General features: G+C 42.1%; 1 protein-coding gene across 1 annotated transcript in view; it reads right to left on the bottom strand.

The window, feature by feature from the left end:
* LOC137328070 (doublecortin domain-containing protein 1-like) overlaps positions 1 to 14,552 on the bottom strand; it is a 485,645-nt gene that overhangs the window by 437,881 nt on the left and 33,212 nt on the right. The window contains exon 2 of the mRNA XM_067994210.1: positions 2,815 to 3,012. Within this exon, the coding sequence (XP_067850311.1) occupies positions 2,815 to 3,005 (191 nt within the window). The 5' untranslated portion in view covers positions 3,006 to 3,012. The remainder of the gene's footprint in view (positions 1 to 2,814; positions 3,013 to 14,552) is intronic.

Below are 14,552 nucleotides of genomic sequence, written 5' to 3'. Positions count from 1 at the left end.
GGTGCCCCAAATGGTGGTGGGGGTGGGGGGCAAGGTATAAAAATTAAAGATTTCAACACCATGAAACACAATTATGTTTCGTTTATAGATACCAGCCATAATTTAATATACTTGCCCTTAATAACCAACATGAAGGTCGCTGCCACAGGCTACAAAAATCGAACGTTGATTAAGCATTGTCATGAATTTCATGTAGCCTTGAAGAGTGCATCAAATTAGTGCACAGCATTGCCAGCAGCAGTGAGGCTGACTGCAGCACCCATTCTCAGTGCTCATGACCCTGTTGGGATCCCTGCAGGCGGCTTTTCAGGCATCTGCCAGTCATCAATGTCCAATTGAATCAGTCAGGTCACAGTTGCATTGGCCCAGGTAACAGGTTGCTATGTCTGCCTTCCATTGAACACAGAGCCAACACAACAGGAACTTTAAAATATTTCTGTCTGCCTGCTAATTTTGGAGTCTTAGATTTCATGTTCTTTGATTAAAGTCATTTACACCAGCAGAAAGGTTTGTATTCAATTGCTACAAATCTGAAATGTCCATAAGTTTTATCATACACATATTTATAATGTCTCCCTTGCTTTAGCGTTAAAAATTTAATGCATGAATGGCTAGTGTTTGACTGTGGTAGTGTACTCAAACCATGGCTAATTGCTTTTCTTAATCCCAAGTATCACTGAATTTTTAAATTGCAGGCCACTCCAAGCCTGGCATCCAGAACTGTGAACAATGTTGATCCATGGTCCGAAAATGAGAGACACTTGCTGGTGGATCCGCGGTATACATCAACTCGCTCAAAGTGGTCATCAACAGACCCTAAACATTCATTCCCTTCAACATCGGCGCACAGTGGCTGTAGTGTGTACCATCCACAGGATGCACTGCAGCAACTCGCCAAGGCTTCTTCGACAGCACCTCCCAAACCCATGACCTCTACCACCTAGAAGGACAAGGGCAGCATGCACATGGGAACAACACCACCTGCACGTTCCCCTCCAAGTCACACACCATCCCGACTTGGAAATATATCGCCGTTCCTTCATCGTTGCTGGGTCAAAATCCTGGAACTCCCTTCCTAACAGCACTGTGAGAGAATCTTCACCACACGGACTGCAGCGGTTCAAGAAGGCGGCTCACCCACCTTCTCAAGGGCAATTAGGGATGGGCAATAAATGCTGGCCTTGCCAACGACGCCCACATCCCATGAATGAATAAAAAAGGACTCCCAGCAAGGGCAAAGACTTAGCAATTCCTCCACACAGATAGGAAAACAGAAGGAGCTTTATATTTGATGTTAGTTTAGGTCAGATCGCAGGAGGCCAGTGGTGCATGTGTCAGCTCCCCAAGTTTACACTAGTAAATCCAACTTACTTACTGGAAAGGCAGAATGGGGGGGAATTTTAACCCTCCAGGATGGGCAGAAAAGGGGTTTAAAAATTCAAAAATCTGAAACGTGACCCCAACCCACCTCCAACTCCACTTTTAATGGAGGCAGGTTGGGGGCCGGGCAACTAACCTGCTCTCCAGAGGCAGGTCCGTCATTTAAATATTTTAATGAAGCTGCGTGCCTCGAATTTTAGCACAGTTTTAAATTTAATGGCTAAGGTTTCCCAGGGCTCAAGAAACCCGGCAGCTGAAGGGGGCAAGAGCGGCCGGATCCAGCAGGTAAGTGCCTTTCCAGCAATGCTTGTGGCCAGGAGGAGCAGGAGGGCTTCCTCACGGCCCTCCAAGCTAACCTGTTTCCCTCCTGCGATTGGACCAGCCCCCTGCGATCGGAACCCCCTCCCCGCGATCCTATGCCTACCCCCCACCCTCCCTATGTCCTCCCCAGTCCACGATCTTTCCCCCACCCCCATGTCCTCCCGGGCCTGCAATCTTCTTCCTCCCCCTCTCCGCTAGCCAGCTGTGGCCTGGTGCTGCAGGCCTTTCCGCCCGACAGCCAGCCCGCCTCTCAATCTGGCTGACTGCCAGGGAAACAGAGAAAAAAATTTAAATGAGGTCCTGCCGTTAAATTCAGCAGGACCTCCAGGTTACCCGGCCGCTACGACCACACCCCCGCCCACCCCCCCCCCCCCCCCCACCCACCCCCCCCCCCCCCCCCCCCCGGGGCCATAGGATCGGCAGTTCTGCCACTAGGATAAGAGAGCTGGATTTATGAATGTGCTTGACATGTGTGGTCTCCTGCAATACGACCTAATCAAGCACCAAATGTAAAGTGCCTTAAATTGCTTTTCTAAACTATGTGGGGTAATACGATGCTTCAAAGTGTCAGCCATGGTTCAGTGGTACCACTCTGAGTCAGAAAGTTTGGGTTTAAGCCGCACTCCAGAGACTTGAGCACAAAATCTTGGCTGACACTCCCGGTGCAGTACTGAGGGAGTGCTGTGCTGTCGAAGGTGACGTCTTTCGAATGAGACGTTAAACCAAGGCCCCGTATGCCCTCTCAAGTGGATGTAAAAGAAGAGCAGGGGAGTTCTCCTCCTGTTTTGTTGTGGCTTGTTGCTTCCTCTGCTTTTCTGCAACCCTCCCTTTGGGGCTGAGGGCACGTGCAGTGCTAGAAACAAAACATACAAAAACCCACACAAGATGCCGATTGGCCACCCCTGTACTAATTATTCCACTTCTGAAGCTAAAATTAAAAATAGTACAGTGACAACTTATTTATTTGTTGAATTTACTAATAATTGATTCACATGTTTGACTGTGCTTGCATTATTTCACCTTGGCAATTTTTGGGGCTTTTTAGCTGATCAAGCATCTCTCCCTCCCCCAAAACCTGTTGAATAATAATAGTTGAATGCATTAAATTATTACCTTGCCAATTGCTGTGATGGATTTGAGGGAAATTTACTGATCTCTTTAATATATTCTTGCACTAAAGCATCTTCTAGACTACTGCATTGCGATCTCAGAGAAGCAGTATATGATACAGTGCCACTGGCTGTGGTCCCAGATGTCTTGCTGCTAGATGTGCTTGCACTCTTTGGCCTCCGATTTTTACCCATCTCGTATCTAGAAGGGAAAAAGGAGAGTTGACATACTCCAAAGACATTGCTAGAAGTGATAAAACAGACACAGGGAACAATGAGGCTAAATGTGAACCCTGTGATTTGGCATCTTAGTCCATGTTCATGTGTATGTTATGGGATGATTTAACAAACCTTAGTTTCAATATTTAAATCTGAGCCTGAGCCAAAATGATTTGAAGAAAAATTGGCAGCTAGTTAAGTGAAAACAGAAAATGTTGGAAATACATTGCATCTGAAATCCATCATTTCAGGCACGGCGAACCTGCTATGTATTTTTAACATTTCATCCTAGCATTTCAGATTTCCACATTTGCAGGTCTTAAAAAAAATCTTAACTAGCTGTCTATTATTAGGTATCCAAAATGTCAAGTGTATAAAGCCTGAAATCTTTATGACAAGATAAATTCAGATCTTATTTCTAAGTATGAGTCCAGTTTCAGAATGCAGGCTAGATTTTACGAATTTGCGCTCCAGACTCAGAGCTTCACATAGCAGGGACATATATCTCAAACTTGAGTGTAGAGATCTTCGAGTCATGGAGGGAAAACTGTGCAGTGCATGCAGAACTCAGCACATAAATTCTAAGTATGCAAAGCTCTGCGATGGGAATGCTAATTCAAAAAGCCTACCCCTTACAATAATAATTACTCCTATAATGCATGTAATTCTGCTTGAATTCCAATTTTAAGATAGGGTGATAACAATCGAGAATTTTAAATCATATACAGTAGTCTTGTCATACTAGTGGATCTCATGTAGCATTACTCATCGGATGTTTTGCTACTTTATAATGACAGGAGTATTTTACCGTGTAATTTTTAAAAATTCATTCTCGGGATATGGGCGATGCTAGCATTTATTTCCCACGCCTAGTTTCCCTTGAAAAGGTGATGGTAAGCCTTCTTCTTGAACCTCTGCAGTGAGGGGGGGGGGGGGGGGGGGGGGGGGGGGGAGTTCCAGGATTTTGACCCAGCGATATTGAAAGAACAGTGACATATGTCCACGTCAGGATGATATGTGACTTGGAGATGATGGTGTTCCCATGCACCTGCTGCCTTTGCCCTTTAAGGTGATTGAGGGCACGGGTTTGGGAGATGCTGCCGAAGTAGCCTTGGCGAGATACTGCAGTACATCCTGCAGATAATACACACTGCAGCCACGATGATGGTGGAAGGGGTCGATGTCTAGGCTAGCGGACGAGATCCTGATCGAGCAGACTGCTTTGTCCTGGGTGATGTCGAGCTTCTTGAGTGTTGTTGCAGCTGCACCCATCCGGGTAAGTGGAGATTAATCCATCAAATTCGTAGCTTGTACCTTGTAAGTGGTGGAGGGGCTTTGGGGAGTCAGGAGGTGAGCCACTCAGAGTAGAATACCCAGCCTTTGTTCCTGCTCTAATAGCCACAGCATTAATATGGCTGGTCCAGTTGAATTTCTGGTCAATGGTGACCCCCAGGATGTTGATGGTAGGGCACTCGGTGATGGTAATATCAAGGGAAGATGGTTAGGCTCTCTCTTGTTGGAGATGGTCAGTGCCTGGCACTTAACTGGCACGTACCATTCGCGCCACACATCAGCTTATGCCTGGTCTTTCTGTATGTAGGCATGGACTACTTCATTATCTGAGGATTCGCAAATGGAGCTGAACACTGCAATTGTTAGTGAACAGTCCCACTTCTAACTGTATGATGGAGTGAAAGTAATTGATGAAGTAGGTGGGCCTAGGACCCTGCCCTGAACAATTCCGGCAGTGATGTCCTGAGGCTGAGATGATTGGCCTCCAACAACCATCTTCCTTTGTGCCACATATGACTCCAGCCACTAAAGAGTTTTCCCCTTGATCTCCATTGACCTCAGTTTTACTAGGGTATCCTTCCTTGATGCCAAAAGCAGTCATTCTCACCTCACTCTGGAATTAAGCACATATCTATGTTTGTACTAAAGCTGCAATGAAGTCAGGAGCCGAGTGGCCCTGGCAGAACCCAAACTGAGCATCGTGAACAGGTTATTGGTAAGTGCCGCTTGATAGCATTGTTGATGACTCCTTCCATAACTTTACTGATGATTGGGAGTAGGCTGATAATTGACTGGGTTAAATTTGTCCTGCTTTTTGTGGAAAGCACACTACATTATTTTGCTGCTAAGATAAAGCTATGTCCCTTTCAGGTCAAATTCCAACAAGTAATCACAGCCTTAAGTCAGTCAGAATTTAATTTTTGTTGGCATAGGGATGTCCACACTCAAATGTTTGAAAGCCACTTCCATTAAGCAGAGGATCCTTGCAAAATTTACACTGGAGTGTCAGCACGTTATTCATCTATAGGGAGACATGACAATCAACCCAGGTCCTGTTCTCATCCTGGCTGCTGTTTTTTCTCTCAAGCCCAATGGCAACACCTCAAGTGCTGTCCTGCCTGAGATCAGCTAATCGAGTATAACTCAGTACTACATCGAATGGTGTAAATTGAGCCATCGAAGAAGCTGATGTAAGAAATGATTGCTTACATATTTTTGTTCAAAACATTTTTATTCATCTACTGATTAACTATTGGACTTCTGGGTAGGGTAGTAAGGCAACAATTCTGGAGACAGATGTACTAATGGGTGGACCATAGGTTTCTGTGGAAGGATGAGCTGGATGGGTTGAATGGCCTTCATCATCCTTGTGAATTTCAGAGACCACATTACAAATCTCAACACTAATTAATTAAGAGCGGTCTTTATAAAGTCAGCAGGCATTCTTAATGAGCTGAAAGATGTCGATCACATAGTCTATCGACAATGTCAATTTCCTTCAGAAGACTCAAGCCCATGCATTCTGCATTAAATTCTAGTGTCCTTTCAGCACTTAATCCATTAAGAACTTTTTACCTTTACTAATAGAGGGAGTACTTACCTCTATGGTGGGTGTACCTTCCATCATCTCTCTATCCAGAATAAGTACTTGACTAACAACTTGCTATTCTGGAGTTCTGGACAAAATCTCCATAAGGTATGCTCAATACAGGGTACATGGTACCCAAAGGTCCAACCAGAGTATTATCATCAAATTATAACAAAGTTTGTCAGCACTAGCTCCATTTTGCTCTTTAGCTTTTGAAACCATTTTCAGTATTCCCCAATGCAGATACATAAGAGGTTAAAAACATACCAGAACAGTGTGCCTCATTGGAGTTCCTGCTGTTGTAAATGCATAAGTGATCGCATGTTTTGTATCTCATTCACACAGTGTACTTTCATTATCCTCAAAAGAAGCTCTTCTCAAAAAAAACAATAATATTTACCATCTATGCAGTCATTCAGCTTATTTTTACAGTTTATATTTTGGGTTAATCAGAGATTTCCAAATAGTTATATAACCGTTTTAAACTTACTGCACAATAATAGTTAAATACAATCTGCTAAACTGGAATGCTGCAAGAAAGGTTTGCCAAAATATCTACACTTGAGACTGATAAAACGCTGATACAATAGAAAAACAGAAGCACCAGAAATCGCAATGGGTAAGCAACCTTTCTAAAATCTGTACTTCATCCAGTAAATGAAAAATGCCTCAAATGAAAATTGGCAGTGTTGTAGGAAGTTACACCTTTCATTTCTTTGGTGTGAACTAACTGAACAGAAATTAAACAATTGTAAATGGGGCCTTTCCCCATCAGCTCACTCTCTTCTCTTAAATCATCAGTTAGGTGCCCTCTTGGTAATAAATTGACACACAGTTGAGGTGCTCACCACACAGGAACAAAAAGAGACCTTATGTTTAAAGCTAAGCAGCACTGCAAAAATTGATCAGTTTTGTACCTTTAAAATTGCTCACCCAACACCTTCAGTCTTTGTCTCTTCACTTTAGCATTCTCATCCTATTACCAAGACCGAGAGATACAGCTATTAAGTGCCAAACCAATTACAGTTGCATAACCCCAAATCAGAGCTAATGAACGATGAACTTGACTCCGCTCTATTACTGGGGCATTTGCTAACAGATTAATAAGCATTTTAAGTGCCTTGCCTTGAATATGGTAGCTATTAGTCATGTGTAAGCTGTTACCAATGTGCTGTGTTTATGCACCCATTTGCAGATAAATCTAATAAAGCTGGATCATAGTAGCAATGTCTGGCTGTCACTGATAGTTACTGGCTCAATATCTGTTACAGGTACAGCAGTTAATGAACATTAGCTACAGTGACTCTACTATATAACAGGATTACGGATCTTACTGGTACTGAAGTTCAGCTCAGAGCAAATTCAAACTGTCTACATGCTATAGCCCTCTCCAGTTGTAGATGTGATACTGCAGTCTGTTTTGGAATATTGCCTGTGTCCGGTCTACCTGAAGGGATTCATGCACTAGGAATTTTCTGTTCTTCAAATGAAAAATCACTCAATCAATTATCCAATCTTTAAAGGAAGCAGAATAATTACACTGCATGCTGATCCAAGAAGTCAAACAAGTGATGTTACTGTCCCTTATACACAGGTGCTAAAACACTCTGTGGGTATTTTTAACTCTCCATGCCTTCCTAATTAGAATTAACACAATTCTATTCCTTTAAGCTGCTAATTAGCAATTAGCAGTCATTTAATTAGCAATTTGCATATATCTTTCTCATAGAAAGTTCTGGTGCACACTGGCCTGTATAACCTGTGTTTTTTTAAAAGAAAATCTTGACCATGCTCAGTAGTCTGTGTTCTCTCACTGCTGCTTCAAAATGCACTTGAAGTACTTGTGCCATGCAGAGATAAATATGTAAAAGTAAGTGAAATACAGAAATAAAACAGATGACTTACAGGGTCCAGTGGTCTGTGGTGACTGAATAATTCAAATTCCATTTTATTACAATAGAGTCTATGATTTTTATCAGTGCTTTCAGATCACAGTCCATGACTGTCTGTTTTTCCATGAAAACAGAAAACCAGTGACTATAAGCATACAAAGGGGTTGTTATTCCCTAAAACCAGGGCCATTAGTTTGTGGTAACAAAAGCAGAAACAGTTGGAAATACTCAGCATGTCAGGCAGCATCTGCAGAGAAACAGAAGTGACATTTTAGGTCGAAGACCTTTCCGACTGGGGTAGAGTCTTAGACCTGGGACGTCGACTGACTGATTCCTCCACAGATGCTGTCTGTCTGACCTGTTGCGCATTTCCTTGCTTTTTCTGTTTTTGTTTTCAGATTTCTCACATCTGCAGTATTTTCTTTTTTGTTTCCATTGGTTCATCCCTAACTCTCTATCCTCCTTCAGCTCTACAACCCTCTGAGAACTCTGTGTTCCTCCAATTCTGGCCTCTTCTGCATCAACAATTTCCTTTGCCCCACCATTGGCGGCCATGCCTTCAGCTCCTAGGCCCTAAGCTCTGGAATTCCCTCCCTAAACCTCTCTGCCTGTCTACCCTCCTTTAAGACGCTCCTTTGACCAAGCTTTTGGTCACCTGTCCTAATATCTCCTTACATGGCTCGGTGTTAAATTTTGTTTGATAACACTCCTGTTAAGCGCTTCAGGACGTTTTACTATGTTAAAGGTGCTATATAAATGCAAGTTGTTGTTGTTGACTGAATAAGTCAAATCCCATTTCTATTACATGGACTTCTAGGAACCTCACAATGGGGATTGCATTCAATGATTCTCTATGTTTTCTGTGCAAATGGAAATCCAGTGACCTAACCTGTAAACGCACAAGGGAGTCCTATTCTTTATTATCAAAGCTATCAATTTATGTAGACTGAATGTGTCATATTCTGACTTTTAACAGGCTTTTAGGGATTGCATTCAGCAATTTTGGTCGTTTTTCTCCAAAAAACAGTGGTTTTGATGATTACATAGAATTACTTAGAATTTTACAGCACAGAAATAGGTAATTCGGCCCAACTGGTCTATAGAATCATAGAAGTTACAACATGGAAACAGGCCCTTCGGCCCAACATGTCCATGTCGCCCAGTTTATACCACTATGTCGGAGTTTATTCTCCACTCCAGCCTCATCACACCTTACTTCATCTCACCCTGTCAACATATTCCTTTCTCCCTCATGTACTTATCTAGCTTCCCCTTAAATGCATCTACGCTATTTGCCTGAACTACTCCATGTGGTAGCAAGTTCCACATTGTAAACACTCTCTGAGTAAATTGTCTACCATAACTGAGTAGGTACAAAGATCAAAATTTAGAGCATCTCATACATCAGACAACTCCATTTCCAATTCAGGGTGATTGAGCCAGGATTTACTAATTTTGGGCTACTTTTCTTGGAAGTTCAGTAGTTTCTATTTATCACATGACAACCCACTCAATAGAAATAACAAAAAATGGGGTTAGATTATCATCTTCACCGCCTGGGCAGTAATCTGGCAGTGCAAGAATCACTTGTCCTTTATAGAACCCAACTGGTTTTCAGTCCATTGAAATTAGTGGAATGAAAGTCGGGCAGTTTCTATAAAGGGTGGGTGATCTGTGCTGTCAGATTACCCCCCAGGCAATGAAGACAAAAATCTACTCCATAGGACTGAGATTTGAGTACCTCGATCTGGGTGGTTTAGGTTAAAGTTCAAGTGGGTGAAGGTCTTAACCAAAGCCAGTTTGCACATCACTTTTTTTCAATCAGTCAAAAATAATGGTTTTCACATCAATATTTTCCATTACAGTGCACTGGAACTCAAATTGTATTGCTTTTGGGGTTTTCACATTATTTTATGTGAAATAAGGTCACAACACTTTGGCTATTGTTAGCTACTGGGATGAATAACTATAATGAAAGCAATTATACTAGAATTAAGATACTGGTATTTCAAATATTACTTCCTTTTCCACCTTCAATTACCCCCTTGCCCCTTTGTCCAATCTTCCTCTCCTGAAAGCAGTGACTCACGCTAGGATATGGGTCCACAGACACTGTGGGCATTTTTCATTCATGAACCTGGACAGTGGGTGCTGGAAGCTATTTGATTACGGCACCGGGTCAGGTGAGGTCCCCTCACAGCTGAGTCTGAACCTGAGCCTGTTCCTGTTCCTGTCCTCACCCACATCCACACAGGCGCACTTTTAGCAAGAATCACTGGTCAGTGATCAGAACTAGGAGGCACTGTGAATATTTTCTCTCCCTTGCTCAGAGGCAAATTGAGGGTGGATTGTTTGGCCAGACAGGGGAACTCAATGGTCTTCTTTAAATAGTCCCATGGTATCTTTAAAATTCACCAGAACAAGCAGATGGTGCCTTGGTTTAACATCTGATTGTAAGAATGGCACCTTTGATGATGCAGCATTCTCTCAGTACTACACTGACATTTTCTCATGTCCTGAAGTGGGGTTTGACTCAGTACATTCTGTCTCAGAGTCATGAGTGCTACAACCTAAATCAAACTGACTTTATAGCCAGGCTTCTATCCACTGCAGCTACCACTGGAACACTTTTTAATTCCAGACTAATTTTTGCTTTAGACTCCAGACAGTTCATACAATAACTGTGTTTCTCATGCAGCTGTTACCAATGTAAACTGTGAAATACTGTCAATCTCCTGTATTTACATATGGTGCACAGAAAGCCCAAGTTGTTCTGTTGCCTTGAAATGTTTTTGAGCAGCTTGCCCTGACAAGTAATTGAAGTGACATAAAACAAGACTGTTATTTAGATACCAGATTTTATCCATCATTACCCTGAATCTCCCTCCCGCCACCCCATTAAGAGGCATGGCATCTTCCTACTCCAGTCAGTGTTATTTTAATACAGGGATAAACCTGCTGCCTAGTCAAAAACTGTTAAAAGCTACCAACACACAGAGTTAATATGATGTTTGATGTCTCTGTCAGCCTCGTTGAGGCCAAAAAGGTGAAAATCTTAAGACACAAACCCCTATTATTCGATGATATGATGATTTGGGGCTGTGTCATATGGGCTGGGGTTACACCTCAAAATCCTGACCAATGCTGCTTAACTTACGCTACTTCTAATTATTCCTGCTGTTTATTAGCCTTCCATGCTATTTAAAATAATAACCACTGCTCTGAAAACTCAGTTGATAGGTGCACTTCTCTATGTGAAACTGAATCATTCAGATCAGCATAGTCCCAGATTTGGTCTCCTCCCCCCCCCCCCCCCCACCTCTTAACTGATCTCAGCAATAGGGATGTTCCAAGTGTATGGTATAGGATGGGTAAAGATTTTCCCATTCCTACTAAACTTATTCATTGATCTCTGCTGGAGTGTGTGTCAACATCGGATGAAGATGGGATTTGGTTTGGCTCTGATGGCCCTTATGGTCAAATAGTCGGCCAACCATTCACTGTTTAGAGCCACCCACGAAGAATGGTCAGTTAAGTGGAGTACTGAAGGGTGGTTGGCACCTATTCAATCATATTCTAGCATTAATCAGCACTTTCAAGACAGAAGAAGGGGAGAAAAACTGTGGGGGAGGATAATAAAATAATCAGCAACTATCTCTTTTCATCTTCTCCATGCACCCATGTTTAACGCATCAGTTATCTTTCTCGCTGTCCGTAATTTCTTTTATTCTACTTCTCTCTTTTTACTGCTGCTTTTAATTTCTCATCCACTATCTCAAAACCATTGTACAGCAATGCTCTATTTCTCCATGGGGCTCTGCACAGCATCTTTGTGACTATGTTTTTAAAATATCACTTTGATTATTTAGGAGAGACAGTAAATGAACCCAGCTGCTCTTCCACTGGACTTGCTGCTTTAATTTCATAGCCAATATCTGGGACAAGTAGTAACCTCAGACCTTGATCATTCTTCAGCGTGCGATGCCTCATTTCCTGTAATGTTGTGCTGCTATCAGGATGAAATGCAGGTACCTCATCACCGAAAACACTTATGCACTCTCATTTAGAGGTCCTCTTTACTGTCTGTTGACAATAGTGTGTTGGAAAAGCCAACTTTCAAACATGACCTATTTGAAGTCTCTTCTAATGTTTTTAAACTTATAAGGCTTAAAACTACTTCTGGTGATGATAGTGGACAAATGCTTATCAAGCTCGTATTTTAAGGGAGGCACTTTGTCTGCTGGTATTACTAGCAGCAGTTTCTAGTTAATTGTGTTCAGTTGCTCTTTTTATCTCTAAAAACAGAGATTATCGAATGATTTGCAGTAGTTTATTCAATATTGTAAAGATTAAATGCCCAATTTATATTTATCATAATAATATACATGCATTTATATAACATATTTCATGGCAAAATATTTCAATCACACAATTGCTAACATTTTGAAGCATGGTGACTGCGATGTTGGCAAATGCAGCAGCAATTCTGCACTAGCAAAATCCCATAAACAATCTAGCTAATTTGTTTTTTAGATGGTGTTCGTTGAAGAACATTGGCTAGGATAAGCGAGAACCCCTTGCTTTCCTTCAAATTGTGCCATGGGATTGTTAATAGCAATCTGAACCACCAGAACAGGCAGATGGAGTCTTGATTTAATGTCCCAACCAAAGTATGGCCTATTAATACAACACTAAAATGTCAACAATAGAAATATCATGACTTATATCTATCTCAAGATGCCTAGATTTTATGATATTCACAGGCAATACTTGAAATGAAAGTTTAAGAAACCTAATTTGCTAAATGGACTAGGACTTTATGCAGTTCAATCCATAAATGCGATGACTAGCACATCATGTGCAAGTTAAAATGTCCATTGACCTGGCAAAGAACCTGGAAAATGTTAATAATGTTGCTATTCTCACTGGACCCTTGATTGCCACCATCACGCTCAGCACAGAGGATGAAGGAACACGAAGAAAGTGGAGACAAAGGAGGTGAAAGCTGTATGTGTGTGGTGCTGCAAGAAAGCAGTGAAGAAATACATTACTCTTGTGTTTTAGATGGAAACCATTGAAGTCTCCATGGAGAAGAAAGATATCACAAGATGTTAAGAGAAGAGTTTGAGGCCGGTGTCCAGTTCACATTACCGTATGGTGCTGAGGGACAGAACATGCTGAAGGTATAGAAGCAGCAGCTGGATGCTTTTGCAACATACAATATAAGGAGGATCAGCTGGAGGGCAGAGTGATAAAACAATGGTGCAAGGAGAAGCACTGGAGTGTGATCAGTGTTAGAGCAGAGAGAAAATAGTGATAGGAAGGCCATGTGTGCCATATGGCTGAAGATCGATACCCTTGGAAATTAATGGAATGGCTGCCAGCTGGGAAAAGACCACATGGAAGGTCAAAGCTGAGAGGGTGGAGCTGTGCACACAAAAACATTAATGGAAAAGTAATAATGGACACACAGCTGCAGGAGCTGGCAGAAGGGAGACCATGTTAGCTAGGTATTGTGGGGTCTATGGACAACCTGGTTATGACAACTCACTAGCTGACTGAAACTGTTCATTTGTATCACCAATACAGTATTATCCTGATTCATTTGACTAAAATATATTTCAACACACATGTAGAATTTCCAAAAGGCAGAAATTATTAAATATTATTTGACAACAATGCTCTGTGACAATAATGAAGCATTTTTGTCTTTAATGGATTATTTATTGCTGATCACAGCATACACAAGGTTAAAATGGGTTACTGCTAGCTGTTTCTGCAGACTGTAGAAAATATGAATCCCAGACTAGCGGGACAAGGCCCTGATATGTGCAGGTTGATTGCTGCCAAAGACCTTCTATGGGAACCCATCTCATAGTTGTTTAGAACTTATGAAGCCACTCCAGTCAATCCTGGATGAGCCTCAATTTCCTCCAATTAAACATTGGGAAGACTGATGCCATTGTCTTCGGCCCCCGCCACAAACTCCGTTCCCTAACCATCAATTCCATCCCCCTCCCTGGCCACGTCTCAGGCTGAACCAGACTGTTTGCAACCTCGGCATCCTATTTGACCCTGAACTGAACATCTGACCCCATAATCCTCTCCATCACAAAGACCGCCTACTTCCGCAACATCACCTGCTCCGCCCCTGCCTCAGCTTGTCTGCTGCTGAAACTTCATTCATGCTTTTGTTACTTCCAATTGTAAACAATTTTACAACACCAAGTTATAGTCCAACAATTTTATTTGAAATTCACAAGCTTTCGGAGGCTTCCTCCTTCCTCATGTGAATGTGGAAATTAATGGAATGTATGCCAGCTGGGAAAAGACCACATGGAAGGTCAAAGCTGAGAGGGTGGAGCTGTGCACACAAAAACATTAATGGAAAAGTAATAATGGACACACAGCTGCAGGAGCTGGCAGAAGGGAGACCATGTTAGCTAGGTATTGTGGGGTCTATGGACAACCTAGTTATGACAACTCACTAGCTGACTGAAACTGTTCATTTGTATCACCAATATTGTGATACAGTATTATCCTGATTCATTTGACTAAAATATATTTCAACACACATGTAGAATTTCCAAAAGGCAATGTCCACATTCACCCGAGGAAGGAGGAAGCCTCCGAAAGCTTGTGAATTTCAAATAAAATTGTTGGACTATAACTTGGTGTTGTAAAATTGTTTACAATTGTCAACCCCAGTCCATCACCGGCATCTCCACATCATTGTTACTTCCAGACTGC

Source organism: Heptranchias perlo, chromosome 12 (genome assembly GCF_035084215.1).
Source record: "Heptranchias perlo isolate sHepPer1 chromosome 12, sHepPer1.hap1, whole genome shotgun sequence".
Classification (NCBI taxonomy): Eukaryota; Metazoa; Chordata; class Chondrichthyes; order Hexanchiformes; family Hexanchidae; genus Heptranchias; species Heptranchias perlo.
The sequence above is the reverse complement of the archived record's forward strand: the minus strand, read 5'-3'. Positions and strand labels throughout refer to the sequence as shown.